Source organism: Phallusia mammillata, chromosome 4 (assembly GCF_965637545.1).
Source record: "Phallusia mammillata chromosome 4, kaPhaMamm4.hap1.1, whole genome shotgun sequence".
Taxonomy (NCBI): domain Eukaryota; kingdom Metazoa; phylum Chordata; class Ascidiacea; order Phlebobranchia; family Ascidiidae; genus Phallusia; species Phallusia mammillata.
Window position 1 is genome coordinate 11,640,687 of NC_137255.1, and position 18,649 is coordinate 11,659,335.

At 37.0% G+C, this 18,649-nt stretch overlaps 2 protein-coding genes and 1 long non-coding RNA gene across 3 annotated transcripts in view; all 3 read right to left on the reverse strand.

Moving 5' to 3' along the window:
* Window positions 1-3,828: 3,828 nt before the first annotated feature.
* On the reverse strand, window positions 3,829-4,986 carry LOC145224487 (uncharacterized). Its single transcript, XR_013859669.1, has 2 exons — window positions 4,449-4,986; window positions 3,829-4,239 (listed from the first exon to the last, which is right to left on the reverse strand). It is a non-coding gene; the product is annotated as an uncharacterized LOC145224487 (long non-coding RNA).
* A 3,361-nt stretch (window positions 4,987-8,347) lies between these two features.
* On the reverse strand, window positions 8,348-15,223 carry LOC145225072 (fibroblast growth factor receptor-like 1). The gene is made up of 11 exons (XM_080091713.1): window positions 14,692-15,223; window positions 14,551-14,634; window positions 14,360-14,485; window positions 14,005-14,157; window positions 10,922-10,954; window positions 10,730-10,850; window positions 10,499-10,665; window positions 9,832-10,058; window positions 9,534-9,675; window positions 9,347-9,467; window positions 8,348-9,234 (listed from the first exon to the last, which is right to left on the reverse strand). Exons 2-11 carry the CDS (start codon window positions 14,624-14,626, stop codon window positions 8,646-8,648), a joined length of 1,755 nt encoding a protein of 584 aa, XP_079947839.1. The 5' UTR covers window positions 14,627-14,634; window positions 14,692-15,223; the 3' UTR covers window positions 8,348-8,645.
* A 1,273-nt stretch (window positions 15,224-16,496) lies between these two features.
* Window positions 16,497-18,649, reverse strand: part of LOC145225073 (cyclin-J-like) — a 37,015-nt gene continuing 34,862 nt past the window's right edge. The window contains exon 7 of the mRNA XM_080091714.1: window positions 16,497-17,575. Coding sequence (XP_079947840.1) covers window positions 17,356-17,575 — 220 coding nt within the window. The 3' untranslated portion in view covers window positions 16,497-17,355. The remainder of the gene's footprint in view (window positions 17,576-18,649) is intronic.

Consider the following 18,649-nt stretch of genomic DNA (forward strand, 5'->3'; position numbering starts at 1 on the left):
AAAATGGCCTAAACACTGCAGCTACCCGAAAAACTTTTCTCGTTAAAATAGTTCTTACGTATATTTATTTCATCAAAAAGACTCAAAACCCAAGAATTGCTATAATTTTCAAAATAAAACCCAAGAACCCAAGACGTCAAGTAAAAACCCAAGATCTTGGGGCAAAACCCAAGCTTTGGCAGCCCTGGTTGTAACACTACGCCATGCACCAAGCACATAAATATATTGAAAAGTAAGCCAGATATCACTACATGTTTTTGTAGTATTTGTTGAAAGGCTCCCAGAGGAAAATTTGGACATTTGCGAGGCCCAAAAAAATATTGGAGGCAAAAATAAGCATTCAAGGAAAGATAAAGCCCCGAAGTGAGTTGACACTTCTATGGTGGCCCATGAGTGCCATCGCACTACAAACAACAACAACTAAAACCCCCAAATAAAATACAAACGCAAATTATTATTGCAACGCAAATCTAAATAAAAATTTAAACAAAAAGGAAATTAAAATTTAAACGCAAATGCAAATAAAAACACCATGAAAACGCGAACTGAAATAAAGTTCGTTTTTACGCTGTGGCCTTGGCGTGCCATTTTAATGTAATAAATAAGTTACTGTTTTTTTTTCATAAAAAAGCAAAAAACAACAACAATTACAAACTGCCTTCAACTATGTTTTGCACTGTTGTTCGCACCAGTAAATGATGGGAATGCGGATTGTTGTCCTTCAAGTCAAGTCAAGTCGATTAATTTTTTTTATTTGCATTGCCACTTCATCATCACAGTTCCATTGTTGATGCACTAATCGCGATGACGACTTTTGCATTAGGCCACCGTTCGAACAGCATGGACACCGAAAAAACCCCCCATTAGGTTATCGAGTCAAGGTGTCCTGTTAGTGTTATTTGAATGTTGGTTGAAATCCGTTGGCACAATGGAACTTTTAAGTGATGCTGTTGTATTATTTTCAGGTACATGGCACAATAACCCAAACGTTTCCCTGATCCCCAAAGTTTTTTGCCTACTGCAGATTTAACATCTGACATTAAAGCATTCTTGTCAGACTGGGCCACAGCGAAGAAACGAAATTTATTTTAATTCGCGTTTTCATTTTGATTTGCCGTTTCATGTTTGTTTGTTTTTTAGTGATGGGACTTACCATGCACTTCGCTCCGGCATCCACGGCTTTTGTCCTGCGCGTGTCAGTTATATTTTTTACTTTTTCCGTCTTATCATTAATTTTTTCCTCCATCCTGCGCCAAGTGTTGCACTTGTCTTGGTTTTGTGGAGGGTTGGGTTTTGCCACGTCACAAAACGACCCCACTAGCATTCACTGCATTCAATCGGTACTATCAAGCCTAAATGATGCGTTTCTATCCAGCTAATTAATTTTCTAAACGTTCTTGTAGAACCATGTTTGAGCACAAACACGTTTTAAATTTGTACTTAAAAGCAAAAGATTTAAAACCCTTTGAAACAATTAACTCTTGCATCTCACGTAGGCCTACCTGGGAATGGTGTGCTACATTTTTTTTCTCACACACTCGACGAAATATAAATCAAATTCCAGAAGGATGTAAAATCGTCTTGGTTTGTAATTTGTGATTGAATGTTTGTGTCAAAGGCCTGTATTCAAACAATTAAAAATTCTTCTCCCAGCTTAATGCTTCTTCAATTTATTCCACACAGTAAAGAAAGGTATATTTTCGATAAATTAAACAAACAGAAAAATATTTTTCAATGTTTTTTCCCTAAACAGATTCTTGTATCAGTGCAAAAGTTTAGAAAAAAAACAGGGTTCTTGTTTTTTAGTAATTGTAGTACAGAGTAATAAATTTAAAACATACGCTTTCTGTATCAGACATATTTGGCCCTGGCCAAGTGTAGCCTAAAGATGGTAAATGTGGTTCTTGATTGTGTCCATCTTGTACACAATAAAATAAGTGATGTTTGTCATGGCATAATTTTATTTAATACGTGTCGTAACGCCAACGGGACAAAAAAGAGTAAGCTCTGGGCTACAACATCATGGTACCCTTGTAGATTTTTGCGCACATGAAAAATTTGACATATCTTTGAAATACGGAAAAAAAGTTTCTCGCAAAAACGCTCTGCTGTATACACGAGTAAAGGCAGTGGTGGGATTCAGCCGGTTGGCACCGGTTCTACAGAGCCGTCTCACGAAATTTTGTAAGATCAGCAAACCGGTTAGCATTACTGGTTACTGTCAATGGACGGTTTGTGACAAAACCGGCTGAAAAATTTGACTTTTGATGTCGAACCGGCTGACAAAAAATTTAAATCCCACCACCCAGTAAAGGATATGTCGTAACGTCAACGGGGAGAAAAAGAGTACGCTATTAGCAACATTATATGGTACCTTTGCCCCCCTTTTCCGCATTTGAAGCATTCGATCTAGTTTTGAAAAATCAAAAAGGGTGTCGCACGTAAAAACGTTCTGCTATAAAAAACGACTAAATGATGTATCGTGTAACTATAAAAGCTTTCGGAAAAGTTTTTGGCAAACGACAAACGTTTCAAGCTAATGTGGGCGTATTTTATGACTGACAGTTACAAACACTGACAATGATTCGTACATTGTACATACGATGGAAAATTGTAAAATATCGCGCAGTTAATGTACAAGATTTGCACACCTAATGTCGGTTTGATAATTTCTACGGATAGATGGCGTAAGAGCGAATTTTTTAATTTAACAGTCTCCGGGAGTGTCCTGGGTTCGAACCCCGTGAAAAATGATAATAACTGGGATAGAGTTAGGAAGTGAGTTTCAAGTTAGGAACTGGAATTTTAGTTGATTAAATTGTCATTATTATTATGAAACCTTAGCGCTGACCGTCAGTATTTTTACACAATTTGCGTTTGAAAATCATCAAGCGGAAAATAACAAACCGGTGTAATACTGTGAGTTCCTGTGTTAGTACCTTTCTCAGAGGCCAGGTTTGCTAAGTTCTTGTAGGTGACGCCCGCAAATATTTTAAATGTAATTTGGGTAAAAATGCTGACGGTTGGGCAGGAACTTGGCCGAATGGTCTGGCGCGCCTGACCCATATACAGACATAAAAAAACCTGGGGCGGCATTACGAACACATCTCGCTAAGTTTAGCGAGCTCGGTATTGACGCACGACCTCGTTAACTCGAGATTTGGTATTACGAACCCCCGTCTCGCTAACCGGACCTCGCTAACTAACGAGGACCTCAGACCACTCGCTAACGCCAAATTGTTGTTGACAAAGTCACACAGTCACGTCGGAAAACAGTTATAGCTACGTATTTTGTTGGTAAAAGTTTGTACAAACGAAGAAATATCGTAAATGTCGGTTTTAATTACATTTGAAAAGGCGTTTGCGAAGATTAACTGTATTGGATTGATGCCATCATTTCACGACGATGTACAACTTTTTCACTAAAAAATAAGTTGCAAAAAATCCGGTAAAAAGTATCTGATGCTGAAAGAACAAGTCCCTATTATATACTTCCTTGTGTGCACTACAGTTTAAGAAATCTAATTTGGGCAAACACAACATTTAGGCTATTATACTAACTGTCCATGTGGTAGTGACTCAAAGTTGTTTACACCCTCCATATTTTCTTTCAACTCTCTAGCTATCACTTGTGTCAAGATAGGTTGTTTATTGATCTCAGTAGTTATTTTGTGTTAAATTTATAAGATTGTCATGTATTTGTTCTATTTTTTAAAATACTTGTCCGTTTTGTAATGTGCCCAAATCTCTGCCTGCAATACTGCCATTGAGAAACCCCCACAATACATGTAATGATCTGCATGACAATATTGCCAGATACTGAAGTAATTCCAGGTCAATAACATTATTATTCAAACAGCATGTACTTGTGTTCATAACAAACAAAACGTGAAAGTGTAGCATTACATGAATCAAATTGAAAGAATCGAGAAAACAAATAAAACATAAAAACTTTGAACAAATTGACAATTGAGTTGTTCTAAATTAGCATGTGAGGTGGGTAATAGACAGAAACACCAATGCACATAATACAAACACCATGTACAGTATTAACACTGATAAAAAATGTAATTGTTAAGTGCCTAAGGCTGCTTTGCAGCAGTCAAATTTGACCTATAATTTTGGTCACAATGCTCCAATTTGGACTTATTTTGTGTGTGTCCAGCAAGTCTCTTTCTACATCATGATTTTGGTCTGTCTCTTTGTAATGAGGACACTGGTTCTTATTTTGTATTAAATCTGTAATTGAAAAATGAATATCTAATATTGGGATAGCTAATTGAAGATGCAAACCACAAAACCTTATAAAATGAGTTGTACAAAACATGTGTTTAGGTATAATAAAGTTGTCATTGTTTCAAACATAAATGAAAATCACCCTAATGTCACCAGTTAGAAATTGTAAATCATTTTATAAAGTGCAAACTTACGTTAATCACAGACCTTACCGTATTGTTATGAAGCTCCAACGTTTCCTTTTGATGAAAATGATACCAAAAGATGTTTTGCACCTTTTCTAAGATATGAAACTTTCATTTCAACTGTTGTCCATGTTTTAAAAAACTCTTGTAATGTTTCTTGATGCTCTTATGCTACTTTATCAAATAAACAAATTCCAAACTGTCCGTAAATTAAGGAAATCCCAACATTTTGAGGTTATATTGCAAAATGCATTAAAAACAGCATAAATGACAGGCGGAAATTGTTTGTCGCAAGGTGTCGCATAGCGCGGCATGACGATTTTGCTGAGTCAGACGTCTTTTTTCTTACGATTTTGACGCATTCTCTCGTATTTGCGTCAGGCTTTAGCGAGGCGTTTGCGAGGACACTTCGTAATACCAAATACGTTAGCGAGTTTCTCGCTCGTTAAGTCCTCGCTAAAAAATATTTTAGCGAGCTCGGTAAGTTAGCGAGCGAGGAAGTGTTCATAATGCCGCCCCTGATCGGGATTCGTCCCCGGGAGAGTCCTGGGTTCGAACCCCGTGAAAAAAATGAAAAAAAAAATGCTGACGGTTCGGGTTATTAGGGTTGATCTGAGATTTTATAATAATAGTACATTCAACCTCAAAAAACCTAGTTCTTTATGTTAAATTTAGTCCCTAACCCTATCCCAGTATCTATCGGTATTAAAAACCTTTTCTACTGTGTGTTCATACTTCAGTAACTCTGTCGCCGAAAAGTTACTGGACGCATTCAAACGGAACCAATGTTAATGCTTGCACAAAACGGAGCTGTATATTTAGCAGTTTAAAATACCTAAAAATCAGTTTCTTTAACTTATACATATGAAACAGACAGGTGCAGTCTCTGCTTAGCAGTAAGTACTGATGCAATTCAACTTTTTGCCACTGGTTACTACAGCAGCGCCAGAGAGTTGAAAAGCGAAAAATGTGGTAATCGCTGATGTATTTTGGTTTAACTTAATTCGGCAAAGAATCGTCCATAATGGCATGTTTTGCAAATCAATAGTAATAAAATGTTGGTTCTTAGATTTTGCCTTTTTGCATTTATGAAAAATGATTCCATGGCAATTGCCATCAGTTAACTGATTTAGGCCTACAAAGTCATTCTTTCGACAACAATGTGAGCATTAACTCGAAATGGGGCTGTGTTTGTTACGCTTCGAATGCCAATATTTTGTGTGGCTCAAACAAATTGTCAAGTCTTTGGTTGTATTACTGTTTTTGTTGATCTGATATAACTATGATGCAGGTATAATGCAGAACATTAGATTGCTCTCATTAAATGGAATGGACAAGAGTTAAATGGACTGAAAAAAATCATCTCTTGTGACAAAACTTATGGTTTATTTTATTTGTGGCAACACACCAAACAAATCATAGATTGTTTTTGTGTAGCCTAAACTACAGTAGGAAGTTTGTGTCGGATTTAGGGAATGTAACTAAGCATTTCCGTGACAACGATATGAAATAAGGAATGTCCGAAAATAACTTTCTCACTATTTATTATATTGACCATAAACATGATAGTTTTAACATCATGTCTAAAATTTGCGACGTAGCAAATTGTTTGTGTAACGGACCTAATATTAAAAATACTGATTTTACACGATGTTAGTTCCCAACGATGCGGTAAATAAAACATAAAAAAAACATGTCCTTACCTTTTTTTTGTGTCATCGGAGGACACAAAATTGACTACACCAGCGGTTCCGAAATCGTTAATAGGCCCCTTCAAGTGGCCCCCAAAACCCGCCGCCCCTGCTCACCAATAAATACGTATAATTATGAGTTTTCGAAAAAGAGCGGCGGCCACGAAGAATACAATGGTATACAATAACGCAACAATCGCAATTGCTGTTTTCAAAGATGGGCTATTTAGATCATCCTATTGAAACGATGCACATAGGCCTACCACTAATAGAGATTAATTGTATCATTTAAACCAGGGGTGTCCAACCCGTGGCCCGCAGTAAGGTTTTGAGTGGCCCGCGTGATATTTTTCGAAATAACTTTTATTATTAACCTAATTGCCTACGTAATTTATGGCGAACTTTCATTCAAATTGGCATTCATTGTTTGCTTTGTTTCTTTCTTAATGGAGTAATACACAACTGTTCAAGTTACCTTTATTTCATCATAATACACATTGTTACGCATCACAATTTCTACATTGTTGCGTCCACAATTAAACTCGTGCTTTAAGAGTCAGTCAGAAATATTCCTTGCGTTTTTGAGGTCCATCTGATAATATAATCAGAGACCCGCGCATAACGCATTTAGCAGTGAAATATCTTCCGCACTCTGCAGTGATATAAATTATGCCAAACCGAAAAGCTAGTAACGCCAACAGAGTATTACAAGAAAGGTGGACACGTGACTTCAAATCCCCTGTAAGATCAATAATTTCGGACAACCATATGGAAAACTCGCTTCACATTGCTACATAAGCCATCTCGCCGAATATTGTTCTTAGATTTTTAAACGAGGAGATCAGAATTGCGGTGTGTGGATTTTAATTAGAAATTATAAGACAGCTATTTGTATGATTATAAATTAGCAGTAAACACTCAAGTGGCCCTCGCAATCATTCGTAAACCGCATGTGGCCCTTTGGCAAAAAAGGTTGGACACCCCTGATTTAAACTCACTGGTCTGACATAGTATTCCACCTGACTAAAACACGTAACTTTTAAAAGTTACTTCGTGGGCCGCACAGAAACTTGGGAGGGCCGCATGTGGTCAGTGTTGACATCCCTGATCTAAAGATATCTTTGTGGCGGCTTTGGGCCAAATCGAACCATCCACCGAGATAAGGCTACTCATGGGTTCCCAAATGCAAGGGCGGGTCCCCGAGTGGGGTCAAAACTGTCAATATGTAGGGTTACAAACAGTTCGTGGGGTCAGTTGTGTCGCTGAGATATCGTCACTGATGAGGGAAGGGGTGTACAAAACATCCACGCTGAGTGTACGAGACATAACTGGAGTTACTACAGTACTGTGAATAAGCAAAAAAATATTATTACATATTAAATATTTATGATGTTTTATTTAATTATGATTACAGGTAGGCCTACTGTATTCTTGCCAAGATAGACCTATTTATTTTGTACTATTGTCCGTTATCTAACTAGTTCAAACTTTATTTGACTGACGCCGTATACCGTATTTAGACGCTTGTTATCCGCCCTGGTTTTTAAGCCACATGTTGTGGTGTTAAAAAAATAATGTAAGCCGCCCTCGATTGTAAGCCGCACGCTGGAATTTTAGATACGATTGTTTCATAATACATCTTTTTGTTGTTTCAATGTATAACTATTTGCCCATATTTGTTAGCTACGTTGATAACTGTGCCCAACAGAACGTATGTCGACCTGCAATCTGTACATGCATACAAGTTTTGACGACAAAAGTAGATTTTAGCAGCCCGCAGCCCGAATAAAGTCGTATAACATCAGTGCAGGTCAATACATTTCACGTTGTGTTGAGAGCAGTAAGTTCTGTTGGGGTATTTTGACGACATAAACGCATTGGTATTTGCTCATTGGAGGAGACACTAAAACTAAAAACTCACATATAGTTAGCTAATGTACTTTGTGGAAACAATACTTTCCAAGATCACGACGATCTTTACGCTGAGAAGGTCCAGACATTCCATGCTTTCGGCCTTAGTTTTTTTTAGTACAATTATGAGATTTCTGTCCATTGGCTCATATTAGGCTACTTGGTCACAAGTAACCACTTATTATTCGTTAATTTGATGTGGACGATCGGAAAGAAGTGGTTTATAATATACATGTTGATTCATTATTTTAACGCTGTTTGAACCAGATTGAACCGCGTTGTTTTGGTTAGCCTAAAGTTTTTTTTATACAATTTCAGAGAATATTTCACAAGATTTTAATTTATTCTGAAAAATAGGGAAACAATCTGGCAACAAGACGTAAAAACATACACGCGAAAAAAATTCCACTTAACACAATGAAAAAAAAACAGGTGGACAAAGTGGTTTGTTCACGTGGACAAACCTAGTTTGGCACAATTGATATGAAAAAATGAAAAAAATGTTTCGCTTTTTCACATATGTATTGCAACTAGAGCCGTGAATAAAAAGATTCCTTTTGGCTGCGTTGAAGGTGACTTTCTTTCTGGAAATGTTGAAAATTCCATTCAACTTGGAAATATTTCAGGTATTTCGTTCGCTGGCAACATGACCAGTACAGTTAGTTTTAGTTACATACGAGTCTTGCTGCGCTCGGCTAAACGATCTGGATTGACCATGATGATGTCGACAACGGTTCAAACGTTGACAGTTGTGATGATGCCTGCGACTGTTGCCAGTTGCAGAAGACGACGTAAAACTATTCTGCGACGGTGGTGGCGGTGGTGGGGGGCGATTACATGGAGAAGATGAAAACCCCGACTCGGATTCCAAAGCGTCTGTACTTTTGCCGATAACTGTGCCAACATCACCATGCGTTGAATGAATTGAAAGCAGAGGTCGCGAAGCAGCATATGCCTCGGTTAAGGGATAAACTCGCAACATGGTTGGTTGCCCGTCATTTGCCACTTCGATATTTGCATTTGTAATCAATGGATGAATAAAAGTCTCGCTATTTTTGTCTTTTCGGGGTGTAACATCCAAAATGTTTTGCTCTTTATGTGTTTTACCATTAGACACTTTGGAGTTTTTAGTGATATTTGCACCGTGAATATCTCCTCTTTGTACGAAACCCACAAACGATCCAAAATGATCACGTTTGAAAAAACAATACCTGACAATAAATGAAAGCAAGCATTTAAAGTATTTGTTGACATGCGAAACTTAAAATTTGAGATGTTGAAAAAAGTCGTAGATTCATACGTTTTAATACAATAATGACTTACATTGTAATTGTACACACAATGAGAAGGCCAATCCCTGCTGGAATCCCAATAATGATTGGTAATGATAATGATTTTTCAGGTGATTTTCTATACAGGTTTTCGGGTAGATTACTTCGAGTATCTGCGTCGTAAAACAGCGGCAATTTAGAAAAACTGCAAGTTAACAAGGCTCCGTTTATGTTTGTACCTGGTAAGACTGTTAGGTACGCGTAACGGAAATTGTATCCCATAGTGTTTGCACCAAAACATATGTACATTCCTGCGTCTCGCAATGTTGCCGCCTTGATCACCAATTTGTTCAAGTAGGTTCCATCAGGTAAAAGCATCATCTGCGATATTAAAACGTTTTAGCTAACGTGACAACTATTATAATTACTGATCCCAGATTTTTATTTTCGTCAACATAAATGGCTCCTACTTCGGCGCACAATAAATTAGCATGTGTTTTTTTCTAACTACAGGTTGTTTGTACATCTTAAACACACCTCTTGCGTTGGAAGTATAAGATACGATTTTTCTTCGACAATAATCGGCTTATTTGGCCATTCACTTGTCGGAAAATTTGCAGCTTGGTTATCGAGGCGCTTGATCCATTTTATAGTGGGGCGAACTGGGCTCCGAACAAGACATTGAATAGAGGTGCGTTCCCCAGCTATCACAGTAGTGTTCACGGGATGAGGCTTCAACAGCACCGGACTGTCTCGTATATGACCTATGAGAAACACATCACAAGCTAACAATTTCCGGGACTGAAAGCTTACCCAATATTACTTGCTTATCAGACCCGACCATGACAACATCCCCCGTTACATACTCCTGACAAATATGCGGGGATGGTTAAATATTAACCCACAATAAATAAGTGCAAAGAGTTTGTGTCAACATTGCTGGAATGTTACCGAACAAATGTTTACCAATTTTTCGGCTTAAATTTAAACTTTATGACTAACAACATATCAAATTGGTGGTAAAATATCTCTGTGTAGAGGTTTACTACTTATAGCGCCATCTATTATTTGCAAGTCATTGTACACCTACAGGTAATGTAATAGCGAAAGCATATTTGATTGTGTTTGAATGGCGCTGCTGTCGAGGTGTGTTTTGTGAAGCACACGAACGCAACGCGAGAAGCGCATTATGTATATAACCTACCTCGAACTTGTAAATTGTAATCAAACGTTATTTCGCCAGCAATATTCCATACGCGACAAGTATATCGACCGTTGTGCTGGGGTGTCACTTCTGAAAGAATTAACGTCCACTTTGACTTAGTTTTATTCCCATCTTGTCCGATTGCTGTTAAATTTCCATCTTTATACCTGTGTTTGGAAGATAAAAGGAATTTTGTTATTTCTTACCTTTTTCAATTCAAACTAATACTACCATTCGATTTGCGGCCTTGGCCTCCCCTTGGCTTTGCACCTAAATTTGACGGTATTTCCGTATCTTTCAACGATGTTATATTGTCTCATCTTCACGGGCTGCGAAAATACCGGTTTCTTTGCTGAAGATAAAAAGGATTGTTAAGTAGGTTGCGAATGCCAGGGTCCAATATTATATTTCGGCCCAGCTTACTCAATTTTCGTTTTCTTCGATGCTTGTGCTTGCCTAAACGCAAAAACAATTGTTAATTTTTTTAATTGCAAATAACAAAAGGGACACTAGTCACCTAGTATTCGAAGTTCGCTGTAATATGTACGTCAAAGTCAAGAAATTCAATTGTGACTAACAGTGGCAAACGGTTACGCTTCGATTCGATAGATTAAGTTTTCAATTGCCGCAACATACTGGTCGAAGCGCGTTGTGATATTTTTGTGTTACAACTGTAACCGCCAAATAAGCAACTTGGTGATCCCGGTAGTCTAAGCATCTAGTTAATTGTAGTGCCTAATTTCTAAATATTGTCAGGTCAAATAATGTAATTAGGCTATCAGGCTTTGAATGTAGTGTGGTGACATCAAAACCTAAAAGGCGCTTCATGTTTCCTGTCAACAAAGGTTCCTTTCGATCGTGTGGAGTGAAAACCGTCGGGTAATATAATAGGACGCCGGCGCAGTAACAAAAAAATCACAGAAAATGATTCAATAGTTTTTTGATTCGATTGATTCAATTTCCTCAGTCCACATAGCCTATTACATATGTGTGTGTCCCGATGTAATCAGTCATAAAGACATAAATTACATGTGAATCAATTCAGTTCGAAACCAGGCAATAGACAACCTACATTGTGCCACCTTCGTAATTGTAGTTATTTTTTTGCTGTGGTAAGATTATTTGCCAAAAAACAGGGGTAAGCTGTAGTTCGTTAACATATTCCCACATGTAAATAGACTGTACGACTGGACGTAAATTTGTCGACCCAATTACTTTTAGCGTTAAAAAATGACACCAACTCCCTTTTACACATTCAAACTACCGTGACCGGACCGATTTTATTACATCGCTTTCAAATGGACCTTTGGGCAGCAACGCGATGTTTAATCAGCACAAAACAACCAGGTCCCCACGACACAGCTCCTTAACCTCATTTTGATTTGCTTCCATTAAAAACAGCGGTCCAGACATCACAAAACCTAAGATTATACCCATAAGAATACATATGTCTATCTTTTAGCAACTTTTAAAAGAATCAATTTTGAGACTCGCAGGAAGTGCATATCAATTTTAACACGATATAACTAAGACAACACTATCCGTTACGCGCCTTTTCAACGTAATGTTTTGGCACAAATGAAGGCCCGATGCCACGAACAACCAAAATGACAGACGAAGAATTTAACCCGTGAACTTGTTTGTGCACAAAAGCCCGGTGGATGGGTGGTAAGGTAAGGTAAGTCGGGTTAGTCTTTTCGATTACCGAAATATGTAGGTTGACTGTCCCAGCCCACTACTGGTTTCCTGCAGGTAACCGTATGCTAAAACTTAACTTTTAGTCAAATTATAACAGCAGTGCCTGCGAAATATGATTTTTATCTTTGCCGAAAACCAAACAATACTGGAAACTGTCATTAGCGACGCCTTCAGCAGAGGCTAACTCGTCCATTTACTCGGCCACAAAATGAGGACTCATGATTTTATCGCCATCTAATACAAGGAGTTAAGTTTTCCTAGGTAGTAGGCGACTTTTGCAGTTAGAAACACTTATTGCGATATTTTTGTCAAATCTATATTCTAATAACTGAAGTACAGCAAATACAAATTTCTGAAAAACCCACATTTAACTAATGAAAGGAGACATCGTTTGTGACTATTTACTAAACGCGCACAACGTTTTGGACATAAACACGTGTTAGTTTCACGGGTTTGTTGTTACATAAAACCTGTGACTTTTCGAAACCATTTAAAACACTCCAAACCTAACACTACTTAGGCACAAAACATTCACAACCATTACAACGACTTTGTATCAGACAAAACGATAACAGGTATATGGTTATTTGGTTTTGATTGAAAGTAAACAGCAGATGGGTGATTATGAGTTGACACGCTTCCGCTCCAATGGGGAATAAACGGTTCTTTTAAGCTTAAAGGTGGACAAGGAAAACAAATTTTGATTACATTAAAAGAACGATAGTGCTTTTTATGCGTGGAGTCATATACAGACAACGATCTGTAACAATCCCAGGGTCAAGTTACGTCAAATGACAGCACCCGAGGCAAAATTTGCATTCTTTTATTTATCGAAGACCTAAATCATCATGCAGGTTAACGCTTCCTTATTTTTCAGCAATTTTTTTGACTTGTAAGGTTCAGGAATAATGGACGTATCAGTTTTTATTTCCTTTTGCAAGTGAAGTTTTGAATTCGTTTTTAGGATTGCCAACAACCACTTACTAAGAGTAAATGTAGCCTATATCTGGGAAGCAAAACATAGAACCAAACGTCAAACCAACTTGCAGCACTTCTCCACCAGCATATCAAGTTGGACTACACATTATCTCGACTCAAACGAGACTTGACGCGGTTTGACTTTCAGATCATTAAAGTTTTGAGGTACTTGAGTTAATTTAAAAATGCCCATTGACATGCGATTCGGCTTTTTCATACATGACACTGTAGATTTGTTCGTCATACAATTCGACTTAAAATGCGTTAAAAGGTAAACTCATTACTTTTCATTCAAGACAATACGGTATCAAAGTTTGCAGAATAAAGAGTCGGCACAGAAGCATTTTTACACCTTTTGCAGACAGGCTCGTAAAAACTAAAATAAACGCATTGTGGTACGGTTTTATATGAATATATTTGTTACTTTTGGCATTGCCAAAAAATTTGGTCAACTGTTTCCCTCTTTCTGTATGCTTCTAATTAATTAAGAGTACTCGTGGTCAGCGTGTTACAACAGCGTATAACCAAAGCTATGACGAGGGTAAACGGACTCGAAATCCCGGTCGAACAACACTTGTAGCTCAAGAGTTACTGTGGCAGGTTGCTGTCACGACTAATTGCTCTCAACACGAGAGCACTTTACAACTCTTCGTCGGGGCATACAGTAATTAAAACAATTTCCAAGAACTTACACCACCACATTTAAGCAATAATGATACAATAGTAATGAATTAAAACAACTATAGACCATTCCTCACAAATATATTTTTTACATAATGTCAGTTTAGGATTAGAAAAAAATATATTCATTTAAGTAGTATAACAGTTACCCAGTATTGTGACTTGATATTCTACGTGTTGCTTGCCGAAACCGTTTACCGCCTCACATATAAACGTTCCTGCGTCAGATTTTTGAGCATAGGCAATTATTAACGACAACTGATCTCGAGAATATATTTTGGAATCTTCTCGTATACGCTCCCCTGAATCACAAAAACATTGCATAAAAAAAACACAAACAATAGGTAGCAATACAAAAAACGGCACACAACGTAATCAAGTTATAAAATGATTGTTGGGCACAAACTTTTTGAGAATATTTAACGTCTTTGTTACTGTGTATATCTGTAATATTCGCACGTAACTAAACACTTTTTTGTTGATAAAGTCGAACAAAATATTTACCGTTTTTAAGCCATGATATTATAGGGTACGGTTGACCAGAAACTTTGCAAGGTAAACGAACTGTTTCACCCTCAATAACGGTTAGTGCTGTGACGTCACTGACAAAAATTCTTGGTGGATCTCCAGCTGAAAATGTTACCGAGATACAATTTGTTAAAGCTGCTAGAGCAAAGGGTATCTTTATCACATACTTTTCAGTGCTCCATTTTTTCTGATCGTATGGATAAGCAACAGCATATAAAATGTGATTCGACATGAATCGTGCATCGTCAGCCCTGCATTAAATTCGTTATGTTGGGAATTTAAAAAACATCTTTTTAGCAAACACTCACCTCAATCGTAGTGGGTAGGTGCCAAGACAAAATACGGACAAAGGCCTATATGCCTGGTGACTGAGGCAAAATTGTAACCTAACTGAGCCAAATTGTCGTCATTTTAATACGTCCCTTGTTTTCTACTGCATTTACCACATCTAAACGAAAGGTTAAGTCATAAACCCTAGTTTTTTTGGAAGTCATATTGGCTACGTAGGCGTTTTTTTGCAAAATTTTACTTGCGCTAAATGACTTGCTATCACAAACTTCGTTAGTAACTCTGTTCATGCAAAAGTAAAAGCATCGTCTCGTTTCTTGTTGTGCTGGAAGTCAAATATCTAACAAGAGAACCGGCGATTACCCTGCGGAGAATTACCCAGTTCACGGTGTGTCGGAAGCTTAGCGTGCTATTCCAACACCGCGCTCAAAACGTGGCTGGAAGAACAATGCACTTCTTCCAGTTGGCAAACAAATCGCTGTAGATGAAATAGTAACGGAGAAAAAAGCAAAAGTCAACGGTTAGCAAGTAGCTGTACGGCTTGTGTCACTTTAACTCTCTGCTACCTACAGCGAGCAAAACATTTCTTAGTCGATACTCGATAAGCGGTTGTACCAGACCTACGCTACACATTAATGGAGAACAACTGAGAACCCACTGTTTTCGACATCACAAGTTATTTGTGGATTAAATACACAAAGACAAGTTACATAGTTAGCATAAAGCATATCTGTATCAAAAAAGGGTCATAAGCCACAACAAATTTAAGTAAAGAAGAGGTGTGACTTAATACTTGGACCGGTATAGTGACTTGGTTTGGCTCTGAAGCTTTGGCCTTTTTGGCTTCTGAAAGACCAATTATTAGAAAGCATGAAGTCAAATTTAAATTTTCGTATTTTTTGGTTGGTGTAATGTTATACAATAAAAGTAATAAACCAAAAACTGGAAAAATACTCCCGATTCTCCAACATACAGCCTATAATCTCTATCAAATCAATACATAAAACCTCACCGCACGTAATTCTTCGTCGTGCAGCCAAGATGACATTGACTGTTTGTTGACCACTTAATGAGGTTTGTAATTCATCTTTTAACTTCTTTGTTTATCTACATCATTTGGCCAGTCTTACATGAAACCCTTGGGACTTGTGTGTAGTGTTTGACAGTTGGACTGTTCAGTGTTTTGTGTACACATATTATGGTCTCCACAGGTAACCAGTGGGCTGATGAGGCTAAAATTTAAAATAGCAAATTAAGGACACCCTATAACCGTTTAAAATTCAAGCACCTGTATTTCTGGCCTAAGGACTGGTAACCTAAAATTGAATATGAGTTGAGGAGTGAATCCAACTGAACATTACAAAATCATTTAATACACTTTACAATGCACCAACCAACAAAGTATGAAACACTTTGATCCTGTTAATATAACCATTTTATGTTTTATGGGCCTGTGGGTGAACCACTGGGCCATCTCGGTTCAAACTTTGGATAATGTACTAACTTGTGTGTAAATTTAAATAAGCTTTAAGCACTCTTTCTTGACCAAATGCTTGAAACAGACCAGCTTTCGACCAAAAAAAGGGACCCATAATTAGCTTTATCTACATAGACCTGAAATCAACTGTGTTCATGCCATCTTCAATACTCTTTCACAAAGAAAATAGTGTATAGTAATCGAATTACCCAAAACTTGACTCTTATTTCCTTGATTTCTTCCTGTAACTTCTAGTTGACTTCATGTTACAATGAATAATAAATGTACCATGTTGGCAGACTTGAAATTTCAAAATGCCACATAATAACTTACACTACAGGGTCTCAATATGCTTAACAGATGTCATGTTGAAAACTTCTGACTCAAACAAAGGTAATCCGAGAAACAAGAAAATGTTAAAACAAAAAATACATGCACTTTGAGTTAAGTGCAGATGGGATCCTACACCTGTTGCGACATTCAGTGGCTGGTAATGGCAAGTAAATCAGGGGTTATGAAATGTAAAGTCTGTAGAAATTAAATCAGTTGACATCACTCATAATTTAAAAAAAAAACAGTTTTTAATGCAGGATTTTGTAGGCCTTGTACTATTATGCAAACAACTCAATTGAAAATTGACCAAACATCACAATTGAATTCTGAAAAGGAAATATAATTACAATTGGGACACAAACATATTTAGGACACATATCAATGTAACAATGCTAAATATGTTAACAAAATCTTTTCTCATTGAATTTTTTTTCTAAAAAATTAGAAATTCTGCACAAATCTTGAAAACAAAAATGCTGCATACATTTTAACCACAATAAGAACAGCACATGTGAAAGAAAAGGCACAAACACATAAGATAAATGGAATTTTAACAAAACACTGTGGTTCGGTTTCGGCACATTACAATTTAAACATACACAATTTTTTTGATCAATTTGAATAAACTTAAGGTTGGGCAAGTATGTGGCGGATACACAGAAAAATAAAATCACAGTGAAACAAATCTGTTACATGTACTACAAACATACCACACTCTTCAGCACAAACCCAACAAAATATTGCAAACTGAAATTTGACACAAATTACACAGTCGAAGAGCAAAAACATAAACCAAAGGTTGAAAATTGTTGGATATAATCTACCACATGCAAGATTATGTAAATCATTCCCTTGACGGCCCTTGAACATTTATTTACACTAAATATCCCCTGTTATATCTGAAACGTGGAATAAACAGTGTCCCAGCATGATGCTCAGGGGCACATTCTGTGGCAAAAGTTGCAGGCACTGGGGATGTTACAGGTGTATTTCCAGTGCTGTTTAAACCATCATGATGTAAAGCACCCATTGCTCCTGCAACAGATCTTGACTTTATGTTGTTTTGCATCGCTTGTCTGTCATCGTCATGTAGTCTAATGGCAATAAAAAAATAAAACTGCTTAAATGTAAAAGTTTTACTGTTGTTTTAAGATTCAGTTATAACTTTTTTTTGTTAAAGCAACCATTTAAATGCCTTCACAATTTCCTTTAACTGTCATGGTTTCTGCCATGTGTGTTTAAAGAAAGATTACCACCAAAAAAACATTCCACAACAAGCGACGCACCACACAAAACTTGCAACATACTTTCTTGCTCAATCTATGTTTCAAATATTTTAAAAAAATTGTTGGAATTCAATGTTCTGAAATTACTTTCAGTGTTACATACTGGCATGGAAGAACAGTTTATTGTGAAAATGTGAAGTAACATTTCATTTTTGTTTTTTGTTATTTTAAATGTGGACATTTTTTGCACAAACTAGAAGGCTTAGCACATATTACTATTGCACTTACACTACAATCTATTTCAAAACGTTAATTTATTTCTCATACTTATTTCATATTGGTTCCCATAATATCCATGTTTTTGTAACCATTGTTTGTTTCTACAAGCAGAAACTCATGGGCCCCAACACATGCAACGTTATAAATAAATCAAGGTTGGAGTTAGTTAAAGCATTGTAATGGATATGTTAAAACATGGTAATAAATATTCTACTTTAATAAACATTCTATATGATGTAGGCCACAAACTGTCCTAACCTCATTAAATCTGGCCATTCTTCTAAAAACTCCCCCATTTTAGGGGTTAGTGGTGGGGCTACAGGGTAAAACACCCCGATTGACATCTCAAAAATGGTGTATTCTATTAACTGTCCAAATTTTAGCCAAATCGGACATTGTTTAAAAAGTTTACCCATTTCTGGAGACCAGTGGGGTGAATGATGGGGTTCCACACCAAAACTTTTTGTTACATATGATTATGTAGTGATGCATGTGCGTAGGCGAACAGCTACGTGTGATGCTAGTCAAAATCGTCATAAAACACAAGTTGTTCAACCCATTGTTACACGATAAAGCCCATAGTGCTATTTTGTGTCAAAATAATACAGCGGGGATGGGAAAAACACATAAATCTGATTTTTACAAACTGAAAAGCTTAAACGC